At 45.6% G+C, this 19568-nt stretch overlaps 2 protein-coding genes across 21 annotated transcripts in view; one reads left to right on the top strand and one right to left on the bottom strand.

The window, feature by feature from the left end:
- Window positions 1-19568, top strand: part of HIPK4 (homeodomain interacting protein kinase 4) — a 546520-nt gene that overhangs the window by 326876 nt on the left and 200076 nt on the right. The gene's annotated exons all lie outside the window — the stretch shown is intronic.
- The window catches only part of LTBP4 (latent transforming growth factor beta binding protein 4), a 312121-nt gene that overhangs the window by 239111 nt on the left and 53442 nt on the right, over window positions 1-19568 (bottom strand). For 4 of the 5 annotated variants that reach the window (XM_068250800.1, XM_068250802.1, XM_068250803.1 and 1 more), the window contains exon 4: window positions 15204-15400. In XM_068250800.1, coding sequence (XP_068106901.1) covers window positions 15204-15400 — 197 coding nt within the window. Of the gene's footprint in view, window positions 1-15203; window positions 15401-18801; window positions 18870-19568 lie in introns of those variants that run through there. The other variant, XM_068250805.1, reaches the window with a different exon arrangement.

Below are 19568 nucleotides of genomic sequence, written 5' to 3'. Positions count from 1 at the left end.
CAAATAGAACAATAGGGTGTGGATGCTGAATGTGGCACTTCAAAGAGTAACTGACTGAATGGGTGTGAGTGTTCCACACGTCCGAGAGGAGAAAGTAAATAGTGCACATATAGGTTCATACCACAAGTCTTCTTTAAAGAAGACCTGTCACTTTGTTCTGCTCTAAATACTTTCACCAGGACAGCAGATACATGCTGCCTACCACTCCCCTCATTCTTTTCACCTTATTGCTGTTTTAAGTGCTGAGTTAACATGCACCTGCAGTGCATATGCAGAAGTACAGAATGATCATTTTTCTTTGGGTTTAAAACCCCCATCATGTTTTTCTGTTGACACGATCTCTCCTGTAGCATGTGCTGTTGGTTGCAATGGACCTGCAACCAGACAGTTCTGATTTCTCTGCATGCATTCAGTTGCATAGTTTTGATTGCATTCACACTAAGGGCTTGATTCACTAACTCATAGCACGGCTGCACTAGCGTCTTTGCGCAATCGCGAATGAAAATTTGCGATTGCACGCGGAAATTCGCGAGTGCGTGCAAATACGCTAGCGTGGCCATGCTATGAGTTAGTACAGTTTAGTGAATCAAGCCCTAAGTGTCATTGCCATCTGCCATCACTCTGCTGTTCAGAGCAGCTCAGGATGCTGTAATGAATCCACGTATGACTTGCTGCAGCTGAGCTGCAGCCAGACAGCACTGAATTCCCTACATGCAGGTTGCTACATATTGTTGCATGCATTTGTAATGAGAGTCCTATCCATCTGCAATCAGCCTGCAGTCTTCAACCAGACTATGGGCCAGTGCACACCAAAAAGGGCTTGCGTAATTAAAAATGCTCAGCGCTTTTTGAAGTGAATTTTCAGAGTGATTCTAGGCATGTGCCTAGCGATTTTCTAACCATGCCTAGCGATTTTTAGAGCGCTGTGGTGCAGTTTTTTGTTACAGTAGAACCGGAACTAAACAGCTTCTGTAACAAAAACGCTTGGAAAATCGCACTTTTCCACTTTCCCATACTTAACACTGAGGCTGAATCGCCTCAGAAATGTGCAGAAATGCTGCAGGACCCGTGTTTGCGTTTGGGAGAAAATCACATCGCTCTGGTGGGCTCCATCCCATTCAAATACATTAGCCAAGTGCTTTTCAAAGTACTAGCGTTTTTAAAAGCACTCAGAAGCATTCTTGGTGTGCACCAGCCCTAACACAGGATTGCGTGATTACCATTCAGCTGTGTTGGAATTTGCATGCCTGCTTTCATTGGGTGATGTTCATGGAAAAGCCTCCTCCTCCTCTGATACCTACATAGCATTTAGCTCTGCCATAGCTGTTTGCTGGGTCCCAAGTTTCAATTGTGTATTGCCTTGTCTTGCTTCCTTGTGAACGGTTGCTGTTCCTGCGTGGGCAAACAGGAAACTCCTTCCAGTCCTGCTAGTCTGGATGCAGCCATCACTGCGGTGGTGATTGGCTAGCGCTCCATCTAGTTCTGATCCTGTGGACGTCATAGTCCTTTCAGTCCTGCTAGTTTGGACATAGCCACCACTGCGGTAGTGATTGGCTAGCGATCCTGCTAGTTCTGATCCTGTGGACGTGACTATAGCAGCAGTTGCTAATAGTTATGATCCTTCTTGTTCTGTCTTGTTTGTGCCTGTGTGGATGTTTGCCATCGCTATGGTAGTGATTAGATTGGCAAACATTCTTTCCTGTCTGTTTGTCTGTCCTTGTCTTATTCAGTGTGGATGTCAACAGAAGCTCAGAGCTGCAGTCGCTCTGGGCAACCTTTGTGTCTCGTTTATTGTGGCAGTTATCGAAAGCTCAGAACTGCTGTCGCTCTGAGCAATCTAGTTCCCGGTCTCTAGTCTACTGCTCCTGCTGTGATCTGAGCAGTCTCCTCCACAAGTGCATCCTGCACTATTACCTGCACTACATTTGTCTTGCTTAGTGGGCTTCGGTAGTACTCCTGTCTTCCCAGCCTCAGTCTCTATAATTTACGCGCAGAAGCCCTGGGGGTAACCGTGGTCGGTTAGGCGTAACTCCGTCTCCCGTTCACACGGAGACTTGACTATAGGTAAAGAGCGTGCAGTAGATTTTGGGTATAGGGAATGGAGGACGACAAGATATCTACCAGGCCTAACAACTGTTGTCTGTTTCCTTACTGAATCAGTTCCCTTTATTTCCTGTTTTTAAGATTACAATATGAAGTTAGGCATTTCTTTCATGGAGATATCAGGTGTAACATCTCCCCCACACTACTTAAAATTATATGTTTTTCTTGCATACGTTTCTGTTGTAGAGTTGTATTACATAGTGACACTACCACAAGTGAAGGGAAATATCTTCAAAGGGCAGGCAGGCAGTGGAAAGTTTTTAGAGCTGATGGTCAGGATCCTTTTTTCTGGCCATCTCCATAGCATCGTTCCATCAACCCTTAACCTTCCTGGCGGTAAGCCGCGCAGGAGGTTTTCTCCGGCCCTGCTCGGCCGATTTTCTTAATTTTTTTTTTTTGCTGGACACAGCTAGCACTTTGCTAGCTGCGCCAGCACACTGATCGCCGCCGCCCCGCGCCCGATCGCCGCTATCCGTTGCGGCGCGCGCCCCCCCCCCCCCCCCAGACCCCGTGCGCTGCCTGGCCAATCAGTGCCAGGCAGCGCCGAGGGGTGGATCGGGACTCCCAATGACGTCGGTGACGTCATCCCGCCCCGTCGCCATGGCGACGGGGGAAGCCCTCCAGGAAATCCCGTTCTTTGAATGGGATTTCCTGATCGGAGATCGCCGAAGGCGATCGAAGCGGGCGGGGAGATGCCGCTGAGCAGCGGCTATCATGTAGCGAGCACTGGGCTCGCTACTTGATTTAAAAAAAAAAAAAAACTGCCGCACTGCTTCCTGGCGGAATTTTTCATACCTCCAGGAGGGTTAAAGATCCTCCCCATGAAATACAACACATACTCACTAAATTTTCTCTGGACCTTCAGCTAGGATATCAAGTCATTCTGAATGGTTAAAAAAGAATACAGTGAATGATTTGGAATGGCCAAGCCACATTTCGGACCTTAATCCAAATGAAATGTGCTAGAAAGATCCAAAGTGAGTAGCTCATGTGAGTAAACTCGCCAACATCCAAGAGCTGAAGCTGCTCTGTATGAAGGAATGGGCTTAGATTCCTCCAAGTCAATGTGCAGGATCGATTGCTGCACAACGAGTTCTCACCAAACACCAAACACGCATGATTCCCCCACTTCTGCCTTCTGCTACATGCAGACTTCTAATTGGATACTTTTTTTCAATAAATACATGACCAGATATAATCATTTTTGTTTCATTTGTTTGACTAGGTTTTCTTTATCTACGTTAACGGGTGGTTTTAAAATCCGGTACACTGGATCAGAAATTAGATGCTATATGATGGTGCACTTGCGCGGTGAGATAAATACTGTTCCAGCTCCTGCAGCCACCAGAGTAGAGTACATTGCATTGTTGTCAGTACACTGACATATAGCATGCTTCCAAAAACTGTCACTCTAAAGATCACTTTGACAGTCATTTAGGGTGACAGAAATTGAGCATGTGCACTTAACTTTATTTAGCGCCCCCACTGATTCCTGTATTTGGCTGGATTTTCTGGTTTGGAAGTCCAGCTACTCTCCTCAAACATGCCAATGCCTGTCCATGCTATAAAACCCAAACCACACACCTGCCCTGTCAGCTACACTTCTTCCTGCCCTCTACTTGCAGGCCAAATAAATGTCACTAAGAAAGGGAGGACAGGCTTGGTGGTCAAGTCCATAATCTGCCTGTCATCCAACTTAAAGGACTGGATGGTGCTCAGTAAGGCAGTGATCCACTACGAGATTTATTTTAAAAGCAAATGTATAGTATGTGGGAGCCAGAGCTGCATTTCTGGAAAGGCCACAAAGGACCGGGCCTTGGGCGGCTGCTGCCCAAGGGTCGGCTGGACATGGAAAAAGGTTTGCCGAATATGGAAAAGAAGGCTGCAAATCTGGAGCAACACATGGAAGGGGATAGCTGCTGCGCAAGGGAGCTGTGCATAAAGGAAAGATCACGTGTAACATGGATGTTACATGTAAAAGAGAGGGAGCACATGGAATAGGAGAGGCTAGATAGGCAGCAACAACAAAGTTTGCCTAGGGGCGCTATATTGTATATATCTTTGGCCTTGATGGTAGTAGCAGCTCTACATGAGTGATAAATTAGGGATGATCAATGAGATGCATATTGCTCCGAAATTATGCAAATTTGTATGCAAATGTATGCAGTTTGAAAAGGGACCAATCAAAGTTGATTGGTCCATTTTCAAGCTGCATATATTTGCATACATTTGCATCAACTTGGAATAATTTGCATATCTGTGACCATCCCTAGTGGTAATATATGACATCATGGTAGCACAAAGCTAACCCCCACCCTGTTAGTGAGTCAGTAATAAATATGGGCACAGCAGTAACACTGTGCAAGCGACTTGTAACTTGGAAACCCTGGACGAGGTAGACACACGTCAATGACCAATGGTGACACTGAGCAGCATGTCTAGCATGCTCCATTCCTACATTACCAATGTTACAACCTCTGCAAACCTTGTTATTCCATGGAGGACTTACAGATATCATTTCCCATGCAGAACATATGGCTATCCTTCTGCACACTACATATATCACGCATGACAGTCACAGGAAATGGGAATTACATGTAAATATCTCTATCCATGAGGGACATATCTTCCCATACATGTGGGTGTCTTTCCAGGCAAGTGTTAAGTAAGTGGATGTTGGGCTGACCTCACTGGCATCCTCCATCCATACTTGCGTCACCACATGCCCTCCTGGTGCCAGTGAAGGGGAACGTGTAAGCTGCTCGCTGGGCAGAGCAGTGAAGTCATCCCGCACACTGCATTGTATGACTTCACGCTCTGGCCAGCCCGGACGCCCAGATAGGATAATGGCTAACATTTGTGGCAGAGCCGAGCTCGTGAATCAGGCCAGCTGCCTGTCAGGAGTCATTTGGGACTTGACATTCAGCTGCTGCTTGCAGATGAGGGATGGCGGATGTGAGACTGTTGCCTGGCACACACAATGTAACATTAACTCCAGTGATGTGAAGCCAGGACTCAGGGGGGATCGCTAACATGTAATCTGGCACTGAGCAGGGAACGAGGTCTCTCGGGATTGATTACAGCACTTCAAATGCTCTCTTTTTTTCTGGGAAAACAGTTTCTGTGCTTAAAGTGTAACTCCACCCTTCTGGTAAATTAAATACTGTAAAGTGTATGGAAGGGTTCCAAGGGTTTATGCACATCTGCTCCTCCACCAACCTTACAAGTTAAAGAGGAACTGTAACCAAGGATTTAACTTCATCCTAATCAGTAGCTGATACCCCCTTACCCATGAGAAATCTTTACCTTTTCTCAAACAGAGCATCAGGGGGTTTATATGGCTGATACTGTGGTGAAACCCCTCCCACGATGTGATATCAGGACCATGGTCTTGACAGTTTTCTTTCTGTGAACCTTGTTGCATTGTGGGAAATAACTGTTTCCCACTGCCAAGCACCCATATCTCCCTCTGTGCATATGTATATCTACAAAAAAAAACCCACAACAACCTTTTAAGGCCCGTTTCCACTAGAAGCGGTGCGATGTGGCTACATCGCCGCATCGCACGACGGGTGTGCTGAAACACATGCACGGCAATGGAATAGTTCCCACTATGTGCATGTTGTGCGGAGCGATTCGAGAATCTGCAGCATGCCGGAGATTCTCGCACCCCGCATCCACTTGAAGCCGCATCCCATCTCCTCCAATACACTTCTGCATCGGGTGATGCGGAAGTGATGCGGCCAGCAGCGGAAGTTATGCAAAGTGGCGAGGTAGCCATATTTTCAGCCACAAATGGTGGTCATGAGACTCCTTTTAGCGAGCTCACCAGGATTGTCCATAGATTTCCTTCCCAAACTTGTTAGCAGCTTTTACTCCACCTACTTGGACATTCCTAGGCAGGTAAGGCCTCGTTCACATCATTTAGCGCAGATGGATGTGCGATCGGAACGCAACGCGTCCGATCGCACGCCATTCTGCACTACTATGCGCTGCGCTGCAGATCCCATTCATTGCAATGAATGGGATCTGCGCTGCGATTACCAAAAATGCGCGCAGCATGCGATAGCGCAATCGCGCTGCCACGCAGCGCATATGATGGGAACGGTAGAAGGGCTCTCTATGCCCTTCTACCGTTCTTGCGCGTCGCACACTATACGCGCTGCCAAAATGCACACGGCAGCGTGTATAGTCTGAACGAGGCCTAAAGCATGGCAAGGTGAGCTCAGGCTCCTCCCTCTGTATGAGGTAAACCTAGAGAGGGGAGAGGCACAGCTGTTCTCTGACCTGCTCGGTCATCATCTATAGAAACTGTAGTGGGGTCAGAGAACATAACACTGAAGATGACTGCAATATTTTTCAGATAATAATTGCAGGACACAGTGGCCCCTCTAAAGCAATTGATATGGAGCCCCAAAATCTGCCAAAAACAGCAGTAGTGACAGAAAGTTGTAAGCAGGAGGAGGAACAGTTTGCTAATTATTACCACTATTCAAAGCACATACAGAGGTGATTATTACCAGCATAGAACCAATGAAGAGCAAATACAGCAGTTGAAGGAAGGCCTATGATTGGCCTCTCTGGTCCAGGGGCCCTGGTGCAGTCACTACCTCTGCCTCCTCTATCGTTACACCACTGCCCCATGTCTATGTTTTTGCTGGTGTTCCATGGTGTCCCTATAACATAGCCACCGAGAGATTTTGGCGAAGGGGAAAGCCGATAAATGACTCACCCTGTTCCTGCACAAGTACCGTGGGCATTAATTACTATTCCCCCTCCAGGCTGCCATGGATAGTGGGGGAAGACGTAATTCGGCTTCCAGCTATTGCTGGCGGCCGAATTACAGTGTTTTTGTAGTAATTTGTGCTCCGTCTTCTGACAGCACCCAAATCACTCACTGAGCGCTTCGATAGCCGTAATTCCTATTACAGTCTATGGTGGCGCCGGCAGCGCCCAAATCTCCTGCGTTGTTTTTACAGCGCTCATGTCCCCTGTCCCTCCCCTGGCAACAGGAACAACAGGGGAAACACTGATGCCAGTGTGAATTTTGCCCTTCTTCCTTTCCACCACTTTACATTAACCTCTCTGATCACCTCTAGAAAAGCATAGCCCAGCAGCCAGTGCAGGTTATGTTCCAGTCTGAAACTAATTTTGCATTGTTCTTCTTTCCCCCTCAGAATAGCATGCAAATAGTAGAAGAAAAAAAAAACAGTTCTCATGAGCAAACAGACTTTATGAGGTGGTTCTGAGGACTCTGGAGAGATTGTGTTTGCTTTATGGGCTCACTGAAAGTGCGTGAATAGAAAAATAATACTTGCCCTGACAGTGTTATAAATATAAGAAAGTGATGTGTCTCCCGCTGTGAGAGTCAGCTACAAATGTCTGGACATGTCTCAATAAACAGTTTAGTGAGGCACATCCAACTCCACCTGTACAAACCAGCAACAGTAACATGTACAGCATAATAGGGAAAAGGTATACCACATCCAACTCCACCTGTACAAACCAGCAACGGTAACATGTACACCATAATAGAGAAAAGGTATACCACAGCCAAACCTCCACCTGTACAACACAGCAACCGTAACATGAACATCATAAAAGAGAAAAGGTATACCACCTCTGCCAGACCTCCACCTGTACAACACAGCACCAGTAACATGTACAGCATAATAGGGAAAAGGTATACCGCCTCTGCCACACCTCCACCACACGTCCACCTGTACAACACAGCAACCGTAACATGAACATCATAAAAGGGAAAAGGTATACCACCTCTGCCAGACCTCCACCTGTACAACACAGCACCAGTAACATGTACAGCATAATAGGGAAAAGGTACACCACCTCTGCCAGACCTCCACCTGTACAACACAGCACCAGTAACATGTACAGCATAATAGGGAAAAGGTATACCGCCTCTGCCACACCTCCACCACACCTCCACCTGTACAACACAGCAACCGTAACATGAACATCATAAAAGAGAAAAGGTATACCACCTCTGCCAGACCTCCACCTGTACAACACAGCACCAGTAACATGTACAGCATAATAGGGAAAAGGTATACCGCCTCTGCCACACCTCCACCACACGTCCACCTGTACAACACAGCAACCGTAACATGAACATCATAAAAGGGAAAAGGTATACCACCTCTGCCAGACCTCCACCTGTACAACACAGCACCAGTAACATGTACAGCATAATAGGGAAAAGGTACACCACCTCTGCCAGACCTCCACCTGTACAACACAGCACCAGTAACATGTACAGCATAATAGGGAAAAGGTATACCGCCTCTGCCACACCTCCACCACACCTCCACCTGTACACCACAGCAACCGTAACATGAACATCATAAAAGAGAAAAGGTATACCACCTCTGCCAGACCTCCACCTGTACAACACAGCACCAGTAACATGTACAGCATAATAGGGAAAAGGTATACCGCCTCTGCCACACCTCCACCACACGTCCACCTGTACAACACAGCAACCGTAACATGAACATCATAAAAGGGAAAAGGTATACCACCTCTGCCAGACCTCCACCTGTACAACACAGCACCAGTAACATGTACAGCATAATAGGGAAAAGGTACACCACCTCTGCCAGACCTCCACCTGTACAACACAGCACCAGTAACATGTACAGCATAATAGGGAAAAGGTATACCGCCTCTGCCACACCTCCACCACACCTCCACCTGTACAACACAGCAACCGTAACATGAACATCATAAAAGGGAAAAGGTATACCACCTTTGCCAGACCTCCACCTGTACAACACAGCACCAGTAACATGTACAGCATAATAGGGAAAAGGTATACCGCCTCTGCCACACCTCCACCTGTACGCCACAGCACCAGTAACATGAACATCATAAAAGGGAAAAGGTATACCGCCTCTGCCAGACCTCCACCTGTACGCCACAGCACCAGTAACATGTACAGCATAAAAGGGAAAAGGTATACCATCTCTGCCAGACCTCCACCTGTACAACACAGCACCAGTAACATGAACAGCATAAAAGGGAAAAGGTATACCATCTCTGCCACACCTCCACCTGTACACCACAGCAATTGTAACATGTACAGCATAATAGGGAAAAGGTATACCACCTCTGCCACACCTCCACCTGTACACCACAGCACCAGTAACATGTACAGCATAATAGGGAAAAGGTATACCGCCTCTGCCACACCTCCACCTGTACGCCACAGCACCAGTAACATGTACAGCATAATAGGGAAAAGGTATACCATCTCTGCCACACCTCCACCTGTACAACACAGCAACCGTAACATGTACAGCATAATTGGGAAAAGGTATACCATCTCTGCCACACCTCCACCTGTACAACACAGCAACCGTAACATGTACAGCATAATAGGGAAAAGGTATACCATCTCTGCCACACCTCCACCTGTACACCACAGCAACCGTAACATGTACAGCAGAATATGGAAAAGGTATACCACCTCTGCCAGACCTCCACCTGTACACCACAGCAACCATAACATGAACAGCATAAAAGGGAAAAGGTATACCGCCTCTGCCACACCTCCACCTGTACACCACTGCACCAGTAACATGAACAGCATAATAGGGAAAAGGTATACCACCTCTGCCACACCTCCACCTGTACACCACAGCAACCGTAACATGTACAGCATAATAGGGAAAAGGTACACCACCTCTGCCAGACCTCCACCTGTACAACACAGCACCAGTAACATGTACAGCATAATATGAAAAAGGTATACCGCCTCTGCCAGACCTCCACCTGTACAACACAGTAACCGTAACATGATGCAAATATGAAGAGGAAAAAAGCACTTGCACAAAATGCAGCAGGGGTGGATACTGCCACACTGGGCTTACCTGCAGCGTGCTCCAATGGTAGTCCACAATTTCAATCAGAAGAGAGGAAGGAGATGGGCACAGCTGCTAAAATAACTTTTATTGTGGCTGGGTTGACTCAAAAAAAGCTTACAGACTTGTCTTTCCCCCCACTGCTGTAAGCTTTTTTGTGTCAACCCAGCCACAATAAAGGGTATTTTAGCAGCTGTGCGCATCTCCTCTCTCTCTTCTGATTGTAACCGTAACATGAAGAGCATAAAATGGAAAAGGTATACCGCCTCTGTCACACCTCCACCTGTACAACACAGCATCCGCAACATGTACAGTAGGGCTTCCCCCGTCGCCATGGCGATGAGCGGGATGACGTAATTGACGTCAGGGGGAGTCCCGATCCACCCCATAGCGCAGCCTGGCGCTGATTGGCCATGCTGCGCAAGGGGTCTGCGGGGGGGGCCCTCTTTCGCGGCAGGTAGCGGCGGATCGGTGATCAGGTACTACACGCAGCTAGCAAAGTGCTAGCTGCGTGTAACAAAACAAAAAAAAAAGTCGGCCCACCAGGGCCTGAGAAATCCTCTGCGGTGGCTTACCCCGAACTCAGTTCGGGATAACCGCTAAGGAGGTTAAAGGACAACTGAAGTGAGAGGGATGTGGAGGCTGCCATATTTATTTCCATCTAAGCAATGCCATTTGCCAGGCCCTCCTGCTGATCCTCTGCCTCTAATACTATTAGCCATAGCCCCCGAACAAGCATGCAGCAGATCAGGTGTTTCTGACATTGTCAGATCTGACAAGACTAGCTGCATGGTTGTTTCTGGTGTTATTCAGATACTACTGCAGAGAAATAGACCAGCAGGGCTGCCAGGCAACTGGCATTAATTAGGAAATAAATATGGCAGCCTCCGTATACCTCTTACGTCAGTTCCCCTTTAAAGTGTACCCACGCCGAAGTTCAGGTACAAAAGCAGATACTTACCTTAAGAGAGAGAGAGAGAGAAGCCTCAGGATCCTATTGAGGCTTCCCTCGCTACTCTGTTGTACCCAGTCACTGATCGTGCCCCCCCTGAAAGATTAGTGACAAGGCATTGTCACTAATCATATCGGGGCTGCGCAGCGCCTCTACCTGGATCATGGCTGTGAAATAGCTGCACGAGCCCGCATGCGCAGTAAGCTCTGCACTAGTGCGCATGGGAGGCTTCTGCACAGCCATGATTTAGGAAGAGGAGCTGTGTGGCCCCCCCTCAGACCAGGGCCGGTGCAGTGTCTGGAGACTGGCACAAGTTGAGACACCAGGATATCAGCTCATAGCACTGCCCCCTTTCTTTCCCTGCTACAGTTGACTTTGGATGGAGCAGCAGGGTGTGTACAGAGCATGGAACAACTCTCTATTGTATTGTGCTTGACTGAGGGAGACCTTTCAGGAATCCCCCCCTTGAAAATCTTGGGTTTGCCCCTGAGAGAGATGGTATAGAATAGATGTTGCAGCTTATAGCCACCCCTCAATTGGTAGAATGGCTATGAAATAGCAGAGGCGCCGAGCTCGCTGATATAATACAGATGCTGTAACTCCTACTGTATTTTGGCTGAGGAAGCGGGATGTATGGCCCGTGAAACGCGTTACATTGTTTTTTTGAGTTTCAGAATAAATTGTTGTTTGTCTGAATCGCAGTCCTTGCCTGTGTCTGTTTGGAGGGGGTAAGACCACCGCTGCCTTTTCTGTTTAACGAGTTGGTTTTTTAAGTTAATTTAATTACCTTTTATTCTTTTGGTGCCTCTGTATCTTGTACACTATGAAATAGCAGGGAGTCATGTCATGGTGGGTTGCATCACACAGGTTTCTAGGACATGATATATGCAGTTGTGACTCTATGGTTTGGCCTGCCGTTAAACATCCCTCCCATTATTTCCTGTGGGGAAGGTGTGGCACAGGGCAGAGCCTCAACGATAAGGAGCAGTTTGAGTAGCAAGGAGCAACAGCACTGTAAGCTTGGAAGGGTGAGTGATGTCTACCCCTAGTGTTGAGAGCCCCTTTAGGTAAGTATTTAGGGCATTTTAAAGGTGGAGAGTCTTTAGGTTAGGTGGGAAAGCAGGAGAGGAGAGAGAGTAATTTCAGGCAATAGGCTTTAAATACTGCTTTGTGGACTAACCAACAGACTGGCACCGCTCCGATCTGTACTGAACTGTACTGCTCATCTCATTCATCTTTTTTTCTCGCTCTTCCTCTGCTGCTCCTCTCTGCTAAGCTCTTCATTGGCTGCCAATGGACGAGAGGATCCATTTCAAACTCTTAAACCTAACCTACACTGTTCTCCCCAATCTCTCTCCTGTGTACATCTCCTCAATAGTTTCCAGATACCAACCAAACTCCAATCTCAGATCTGCACACACCCTTTTTTTGTCAGAGTCTAGAATCACTTCCTTGCATTCACATATACAAGATTTATCACGTGCTTCACCCTTGCTTTGTAATTTCTTGCCACAACACACTCTCCAACCTCTGAAATCTTTAAGCGCTCCTTCAAAACTCACTTTTCTGGACATGTATTTGCTCTAACTTAGGCCATTCCTCCTTTGATCTCTGGCCAAGTTGTACTACTTACTAGATAACCTAAAAACACGCTGCCTGTAGGTATGAATATTGTATACTATCCCACCTCTTGTTCCCTCCTTTTCCATTAGATTGTAAGCTCGCAAGGGTATGGCTCTTTCCCCCTTTTGTGTCTTGGAATTTGTTATGCGTTTTGTGTCTTGCAATCTGTTATACATTTTATTCATCGTGTTACACTTGTCACTGTAATTACCAATTCTGTATTTTGTATATTGATGTATTCCAGTGTTCCCCAACAATGTCCTCAAGGCCCCCTAACAGTGCATGTTTTGTGGAAATCCACAGAGGTAGCTAATCAGCTCTGCTGAGACACTAATTACCTCCCCTGTGCATGTTTGTGGTTTTCTGCAAAACATGTGCTATTGGTGGGCCTTGAGGACAGGGTTGGGAAACTGTGGTGTATACCATTGTCTGTACTGTTTTGTACTCTAGCAGTGGCGTAGTAATAGCCATAGCAGCTGCTATGGGTCCCTGGAGCAGAAGGGGCCCATGTGGTACCTACTGTATTCACTATTAACAGTCTTGTGTTCCTCCACCCTCTGACTTTGTCTCAGTGCCCATGGACTCTATGCAGTGTAGATTGCATGAGAATGTAAATTGCTCAATTAACCCTTATCCATAAAGTAGAAGCAATGTGGCACTGCTAAAGAGTGCCTACATTTTATGGCCCCATAAAAGTTTTGCTGTTCTCTAGCTACACCACTGTACCCTATCTTTGTTTCTTACTTTGGACAGCGCCACCGAATATGTTGGTACTTTATAAATAAATAATAATTTAAATTTAATTATGCATAAATCATTTTGTAAAAAAACAAACAATGAAGTTTCAACAAAACAAAAAAATGTAACTGCTTGATCGGCTAGACCTACATCTTCCTTCTCACTCTGAGTCTGCCTGAAACACCTCCCCTTTAGTCACATGTAGATGCATGTAGACGGCAGTGTGGCGCTGTGATAACCTAAGCTCTGCCTCCCTGCTAACCCATAGCAGGCTTCAGTCTCACTGGGTGGCAAAGTTTCTGTGCAGGTCCTCGGCGATCACCACATTATGCTGGAGATCGTCTTTGGCCTATGGAGAGGGTGAGACCAGGAGCCCTTATGGTGTAGTATTGTTAGGACAAAGTACAGTAATGGGTAATGTGGGTGATATATACTCACAAAGGTGGTTTGCACTCCTGCAACCAACGACAATGCATGCAGAAAAAAAACTTTTCCACTCAGTATCCTGGAACACGCTGGAACTGGGTGGTCGCTCTCCTCCTTTGGACCTATACACTGAAGGATAGATCTCACCATTGGTAGGGTGACACCTCAGAGAGGCGAAGGATGTGGAAACAAATTGGTGGAGGCGCCCTTATGCTTATCAGTGTGCCAATATTGGAGTAATAATAAAAAGAAGTCTCTTACCTCACTGGAAGACTCACATAGATGGAAAAAGGAGTCTCTATTAAGAAGTACAAGGTTAAACTGTAGACAACGCGTTTCACGGGACGCAGCCCACTTCCTCAGTTCAATAAAACAGAAAACCTTAAAAGATAGCCGTGCAGTGCGGGCGCGCATTCACTGGGTGGCAGGAAGCCATAGGCAGGCAGCTAGAGGGTGCTGAGGCTGAAATAGGGAGCCATAAGCTGGTACAGCAGATATTTCCCTGCCTCTTATGATGTAACTGAGAAAAGTGTTAGTTCAGTTGAATATAGCTGTGAAGAGCTTCACTGATCAGCACATCTTTCTACATGGGATGACAGAGTGCTTTGATCGGGGAACCTCAATTTCCTTAATGTTCTCTTTCAGTGAAATGTTGCTTGTCAACTTCGATGTCTCTATTTACCTAACTTTCAAAAAAATAACTAAAACATATTCTGCACATGATACACTTAAAGAGAACCCGAGGTGGGAATTAATGATGTTAGTGGGGCACAGAGGCTGGTTGTGCACACTAACACCAGCCTCCGTTGCCCCATGGTGTGCCTCCAGGACCCCCCTGCGCGCCGCTATTCCCCCCCCCCCTCCGCAGTGCTAGCGACACACAGCGTGTCGCCAGCACAATGTTTACCTATGTGCTGTCTGTTAGCGCCGCTCCCCCGCCTCCTCTGTATCGGCGCTACCCACCCGTGTCCCTTCCCTCCCGCTGATTGGAGGGAAGGGACGCGGGCGGGTAGCGCCGATACAGAGGAGGCGGGGGAGCGGCGCTAACAGACAGCACATAGGTAAACATTGTGCTTGCGACTCGCTGTGTGTCGCTAGCACTGCGGGGGGTATAGCGGCGCACAGGGGGGTCCTGGAGGCACACCATGGGGCAACAGAGGCTGGTGTTAGTGTGCCCAACCAGCCTCTGTGCCCCACTAACATCATTAAATCCCACCTCGGGTTCTCTTTAAATATAATGCCTTAATTCACTAGGTCACAGGTGTGGAACTCCAGTCATCGAGGGTCATATCCATGCCAGTGTTTAGGATGGACTGAGAAATGGACCAACGTGTTCTATTTGATGAACCATACTTTTCCCGAATCGGTCCCATCAGTTAATTTGTGCAGTGGTTGTAAAACAGTAATCATTTGCATAGCTATTGGTCATGCATTCCTATCTGGAATGCAATGGATGATGCTGTCAAGGAATGGATACTCACCACGGTTCTGTATCTGCCGGTGAATGTTGAATTCGCCTTTTGGGGTGCGTATGGCATTGGGTGTTCGCTGCCTGTCCTTCCATTGCTCGTTGGCCATTTGGCTCTTCTGTGTCTCCAGATGTTTGGCGAGTAAAGTGGTCATCTTGTAATTTGCTGCCAATCCCTTCCTCTTTAGAATAGACTGCAGCTCATGTACCCTGAAATAATTGAAATGAGTAATCAATTGACAAAAGTAGAAGTGTAATATTATCTTTTACTTCCAACAATAATTTATATTGAGATTTTTTTTGTTTTCTTGCAAAAGTACAAGCAAAAAATAATTGTGATATTTTACAATATCTTAAATAAAAAAAACAGATATGGACGATACATTCAAACATAACAAGAAATTGCCTCCATGAGGAGGTAAAACTACAGTTCAGGACTTATCAATACATCATAGAAAAATACAGTTGGGCCATAATATGAACAACAGATAGATTAAGAATTATTATTTTAAAAAATTACAACATTATAGTTTTTGACATTTTTAATATTTAGTATTAAGAAAATTCATTTTTTAAAGTTATCGTTTTGAAATTTATCGTTTTCAATATTATAAAGTTAGGAAGGGGATTTTAGGGCTAGGTATCAAAAAGGGGAGTTTTAGGGTTAGGCGTCAGGAAGGAGGGTTTAGGGTTAGGTATCAGGAAAGGGGTTTTATGGATAGGCATCACAAAGGGGGGGTTTTAAGGTTAGACATCAGAAAGGGGGGTTTAGGGTTAGGTATCAGGAAGGGGTTTTAGGGTTGGCGTCAAGAAGGGGGGCTGTAGGGTTAGGTGTCAGTAAGGGGGTTTTAGGGTTCGGGATCGAGGGGGGAGGGTTCAATGTGAGAGTAGAGATAGGTTAAGCTGTAGTAAAATATCGTTAATATATACCGATATTTGAATACGATAATTTACACTATTTACACTTTAAAAATCAAGGATATTAGTAGATATAATAATTTTATTTACAAAAACAGGCATCCATTTTTCCCGTGCCCCTATTTCATGCACGTGCTCGCAAGCTGAAAAAGTGTGACCTCCTACGCCCTAGACTAGAGCAAGGGGCCCCATACTTTGTAGTTGTGGCTCTAGGAATGGGGAGAGGGATGGTGCGACCTCGTTTGCACATGTTGTTTGCATAACAAGCAAGTTTGCAAGGGATGCAGCAATAAACTGTTACTGAAATTTTTTAAAGTGAAATCAAATGCAGTTTCATATCTGTTACGTTCAGCCTTGTTTGCTGCACAAAGCTTATACAATCTCGCCCTCTGCTGCCACCATGAAGCAACTACAGTTCTACTCACAATACTGTATATCATTCCAGGGAAAGCACATATAGCTACTGTATCTATCCACAGCGATACAGTGTAGCTTGTTGATTTAATTTCGATACAATTATTTAATTTAATCTCAAAACACGGGATGTTACAGAAACCTATACTTTAGCTAGCACAAATGTATACCTTTCACAATTAATCATTTATATTTATGTAATTTTAAAAAATATATTTTGTATTACATTTTAAAAAATATTATACATTCTGTTTCCTCTTTTCAGGATGTCACATTGAGGGCTCTTTTCCACTACGGCGTTTGCGATGGCTGAATCGCAAACCGCTTGTGATTTTTCAAATCGCTACAGTTAGCTTTTAACATAGGAATCGCGGTAGGTCATTTCCACTACCGCGATTCGTTTTTTTACCTGATCGCGATCCCACGGCGGAACGATTATTGCCACGATTTTGCTATGCAGTGCATAGCATAGCAAAATCGCGATCGCAAACATCGGAAAATCGTCACGAAATGTTGTGCTTTTGCTGAATCGCAATCACCTAGCCTTCAGCGCGAACGCTAGTGATTGCTAGTGGAAAAGGGCCCTAAATGCTATGCAGTTCACTCATGCCAAACTTAAAGGAGATCTGCAGGAGGTGACAATGGATTGGTAAATTGGGAATTACTCACTACCAGTTCAAACAATTTCCTACCTCTATCTGGTCAGCAGACGCCAGCCAGCCAATCAGGTGTACGGTCATACACCCTTTGCCTGCCATACCAAATCTAGCAGGAGTTGCATAAATTAGCATTCAGGTGGGAGGCATCGGTTGGACGTAATCGTCGATTACATCTTTTACAGGGACCGCCGCGTGTAGGCATCTCCCACACAGTCCCCTCCCTAACCACCCACCTGTCATCCACATCCTGGAAGCTGCAAAAAAAATTTTTTAAATCACAAACACTGGTTCGCACGACAGTCAGGGTAGTGAGCAATTGTGTGTGTTGCAGTTAGCATTCAGTTTAGAGGCAATGGGGGTGAAGTCCCTGATAGTGAGAGATCCAGGGCTCGCCCGCATGGTGGTTTAGGGGCCCCTGGCCAGTGAGAGAGACTGGGGCCCCTGGCTGTCATGCAAACCAGTGTTTGTAAGTTGGGAATTAATAGGAATAATATTCAGGAAAAGTATTATTTGCATCGCAGTTTATGAGCTGTAAAAAATTTTAAACTCCAGTTTATCCTCCCATTTTTCATGCATATAGTAAATGTTACATTAGTTAGCAATGCAAATTGATAGCAATACACAAGGTTTTGTGCATTGAACATCTCAATTTTTGCAATAGATAAATTAAAAAATAACTGCCAGGATGGTTCCTATAGTTCCTTTTCCTATTATTTTTTTATTGGACCATCTAAGCCTACGGTTGCTGTGGAGATTCCTTTACCATCCCCGGATCACCTACACAGAATATTGGAGGAGGAGTTGGGAGGCTAGCAAACCTTTTCCAGTGATGAGATGCAAATTATTCCAGTTTGCATGCAAATTTCACACAGCTTGAAATTTTGCCAATTAAAATGTTCAGGAAGTGCATTTGATTGGCCCAATTCAAAGCTGCAGACAATTTGCCTGCAAGCCTGAATTATTTGCAGAGGCCTTCCACTGAATGGCAGTGCCGGCCCCGGTGGCTAAACACACTCTCTCTACTCAGCTGGCTGACTCACCTATTTGAATTATTTGCATTACGGTTGTAAAGATTATTTTGTTTGTATGCATATAATTATTTTTTTATTGTATATGTATATACAGTAATTTTATTTTTTATGCATATTATTCCATTTGCATATAGTAAATTTATATTCGTTACCAATGCAAATTGATAGCAAAATGCCAAGTTTTGTGCATTGCACATTTCACTTTTTACAATAGATAAATTAAAAGTACCTGGCAGGCTGTGTCCTGTGGTTCCTTTTTCTATTAAGACTGATCTGCAAGCTTGGTTCTCCAGCTGTTAAGGAACTACAAGTCCTACGATGCATTGCAGGAGTCTGACAGCCACAGTCATGATTCATAAAGGCAAATGCATTGTGGGACTTGTAGTTCCTTATAACAGCTGAAGAGCCAAGTTTGCAGATCACTGTATTAAGATGACAGTTCAGTAAAAAAAAAAAACCATAGACGTTCCCCTCTGCCTGCTTACTGTTTTACCAAAGCAAAATAAATACATCAAGGCCCCGCTTTCACTTAAAGAAAACCTGTACTGAAAATTAAAAGTCAAAACAAACATACACACTTCATACTTACCTTCCATGCATTCTACTCCTCAATCTATTTCTCCTCTCCCACGTCCTGCTTGTCCACTGTGATCAGGGGAATTCTCCATCCTCCATTTTGAAAATGGCCATTACCCCATAGCAGCTTCCTGGTCAGCACACTGTTAATCTGCAGGATCACTCATTTGAGCCTTAGGGAAACATGGACATCAGTTGTCATCTCAGCTATAACTAACAGCAACTGATATATAACTGACAGCAACTGATATATTTCAGTTCTGACAGAATGTTGTCAGAACTGGAAGGGATCATTGTCAAAAGAAAATGGGGAGCTTCTGAGAGGAACTGATGGCAGGGTAACTATGTAATGTTCATTTGAAGTTACCTCGTGTGTTTATTTTAAATAATTTTACTCAGTTCAGATTTCCTTTAATCAGTTGCTCTCAATTACAACTGAAAGAACAACTGATTTTCAAAGTAAGTCCCATGTTTCTCAATGACACCTTTTACACTTAATGCGTATAACTGAAATCTTTTGCTATGGAGAAGAAAAAAAAACGTGTACCAGCTGTAAGGGCCCTTTTACACGTAAGGACCGGGCTGTTGTTTGCTGATCTGTGGTGCGTGGGTTCTCCAGCCCACAGCACAGATCAGCAGTGAGGCAGGGCGACCAGACTTCCCCCTTTTTCCCCACTAGGGGGATGACCTGCTGGGGGAGGGGGTGTCTGGTCGCCGCCGCTCTGTGTGGCTGAGCGGGGGGGCTCCTCAAAGCCCCCCTCCACAGCGATATTAAGCCTC

The sequence above is a fragment of the Hyperolius riggenbachi genome, chromosome 8, assembly GCF_040937935.1.
Source record: "Hyperolius riggenbachi isolate aHypRig1 chromosome 8, aHypRig1.pri, whole genome shotgun sequence".
Lineage (NCBI taxonomy): Eukaryota > Metazoa > Chordata > Amphibia > Anura > Hyperoliidae > Hyperolius > Hyperolius riggenbachi.
This window is presented reverse-complemented; position numbering and strand designations above follow the sequence as displayed.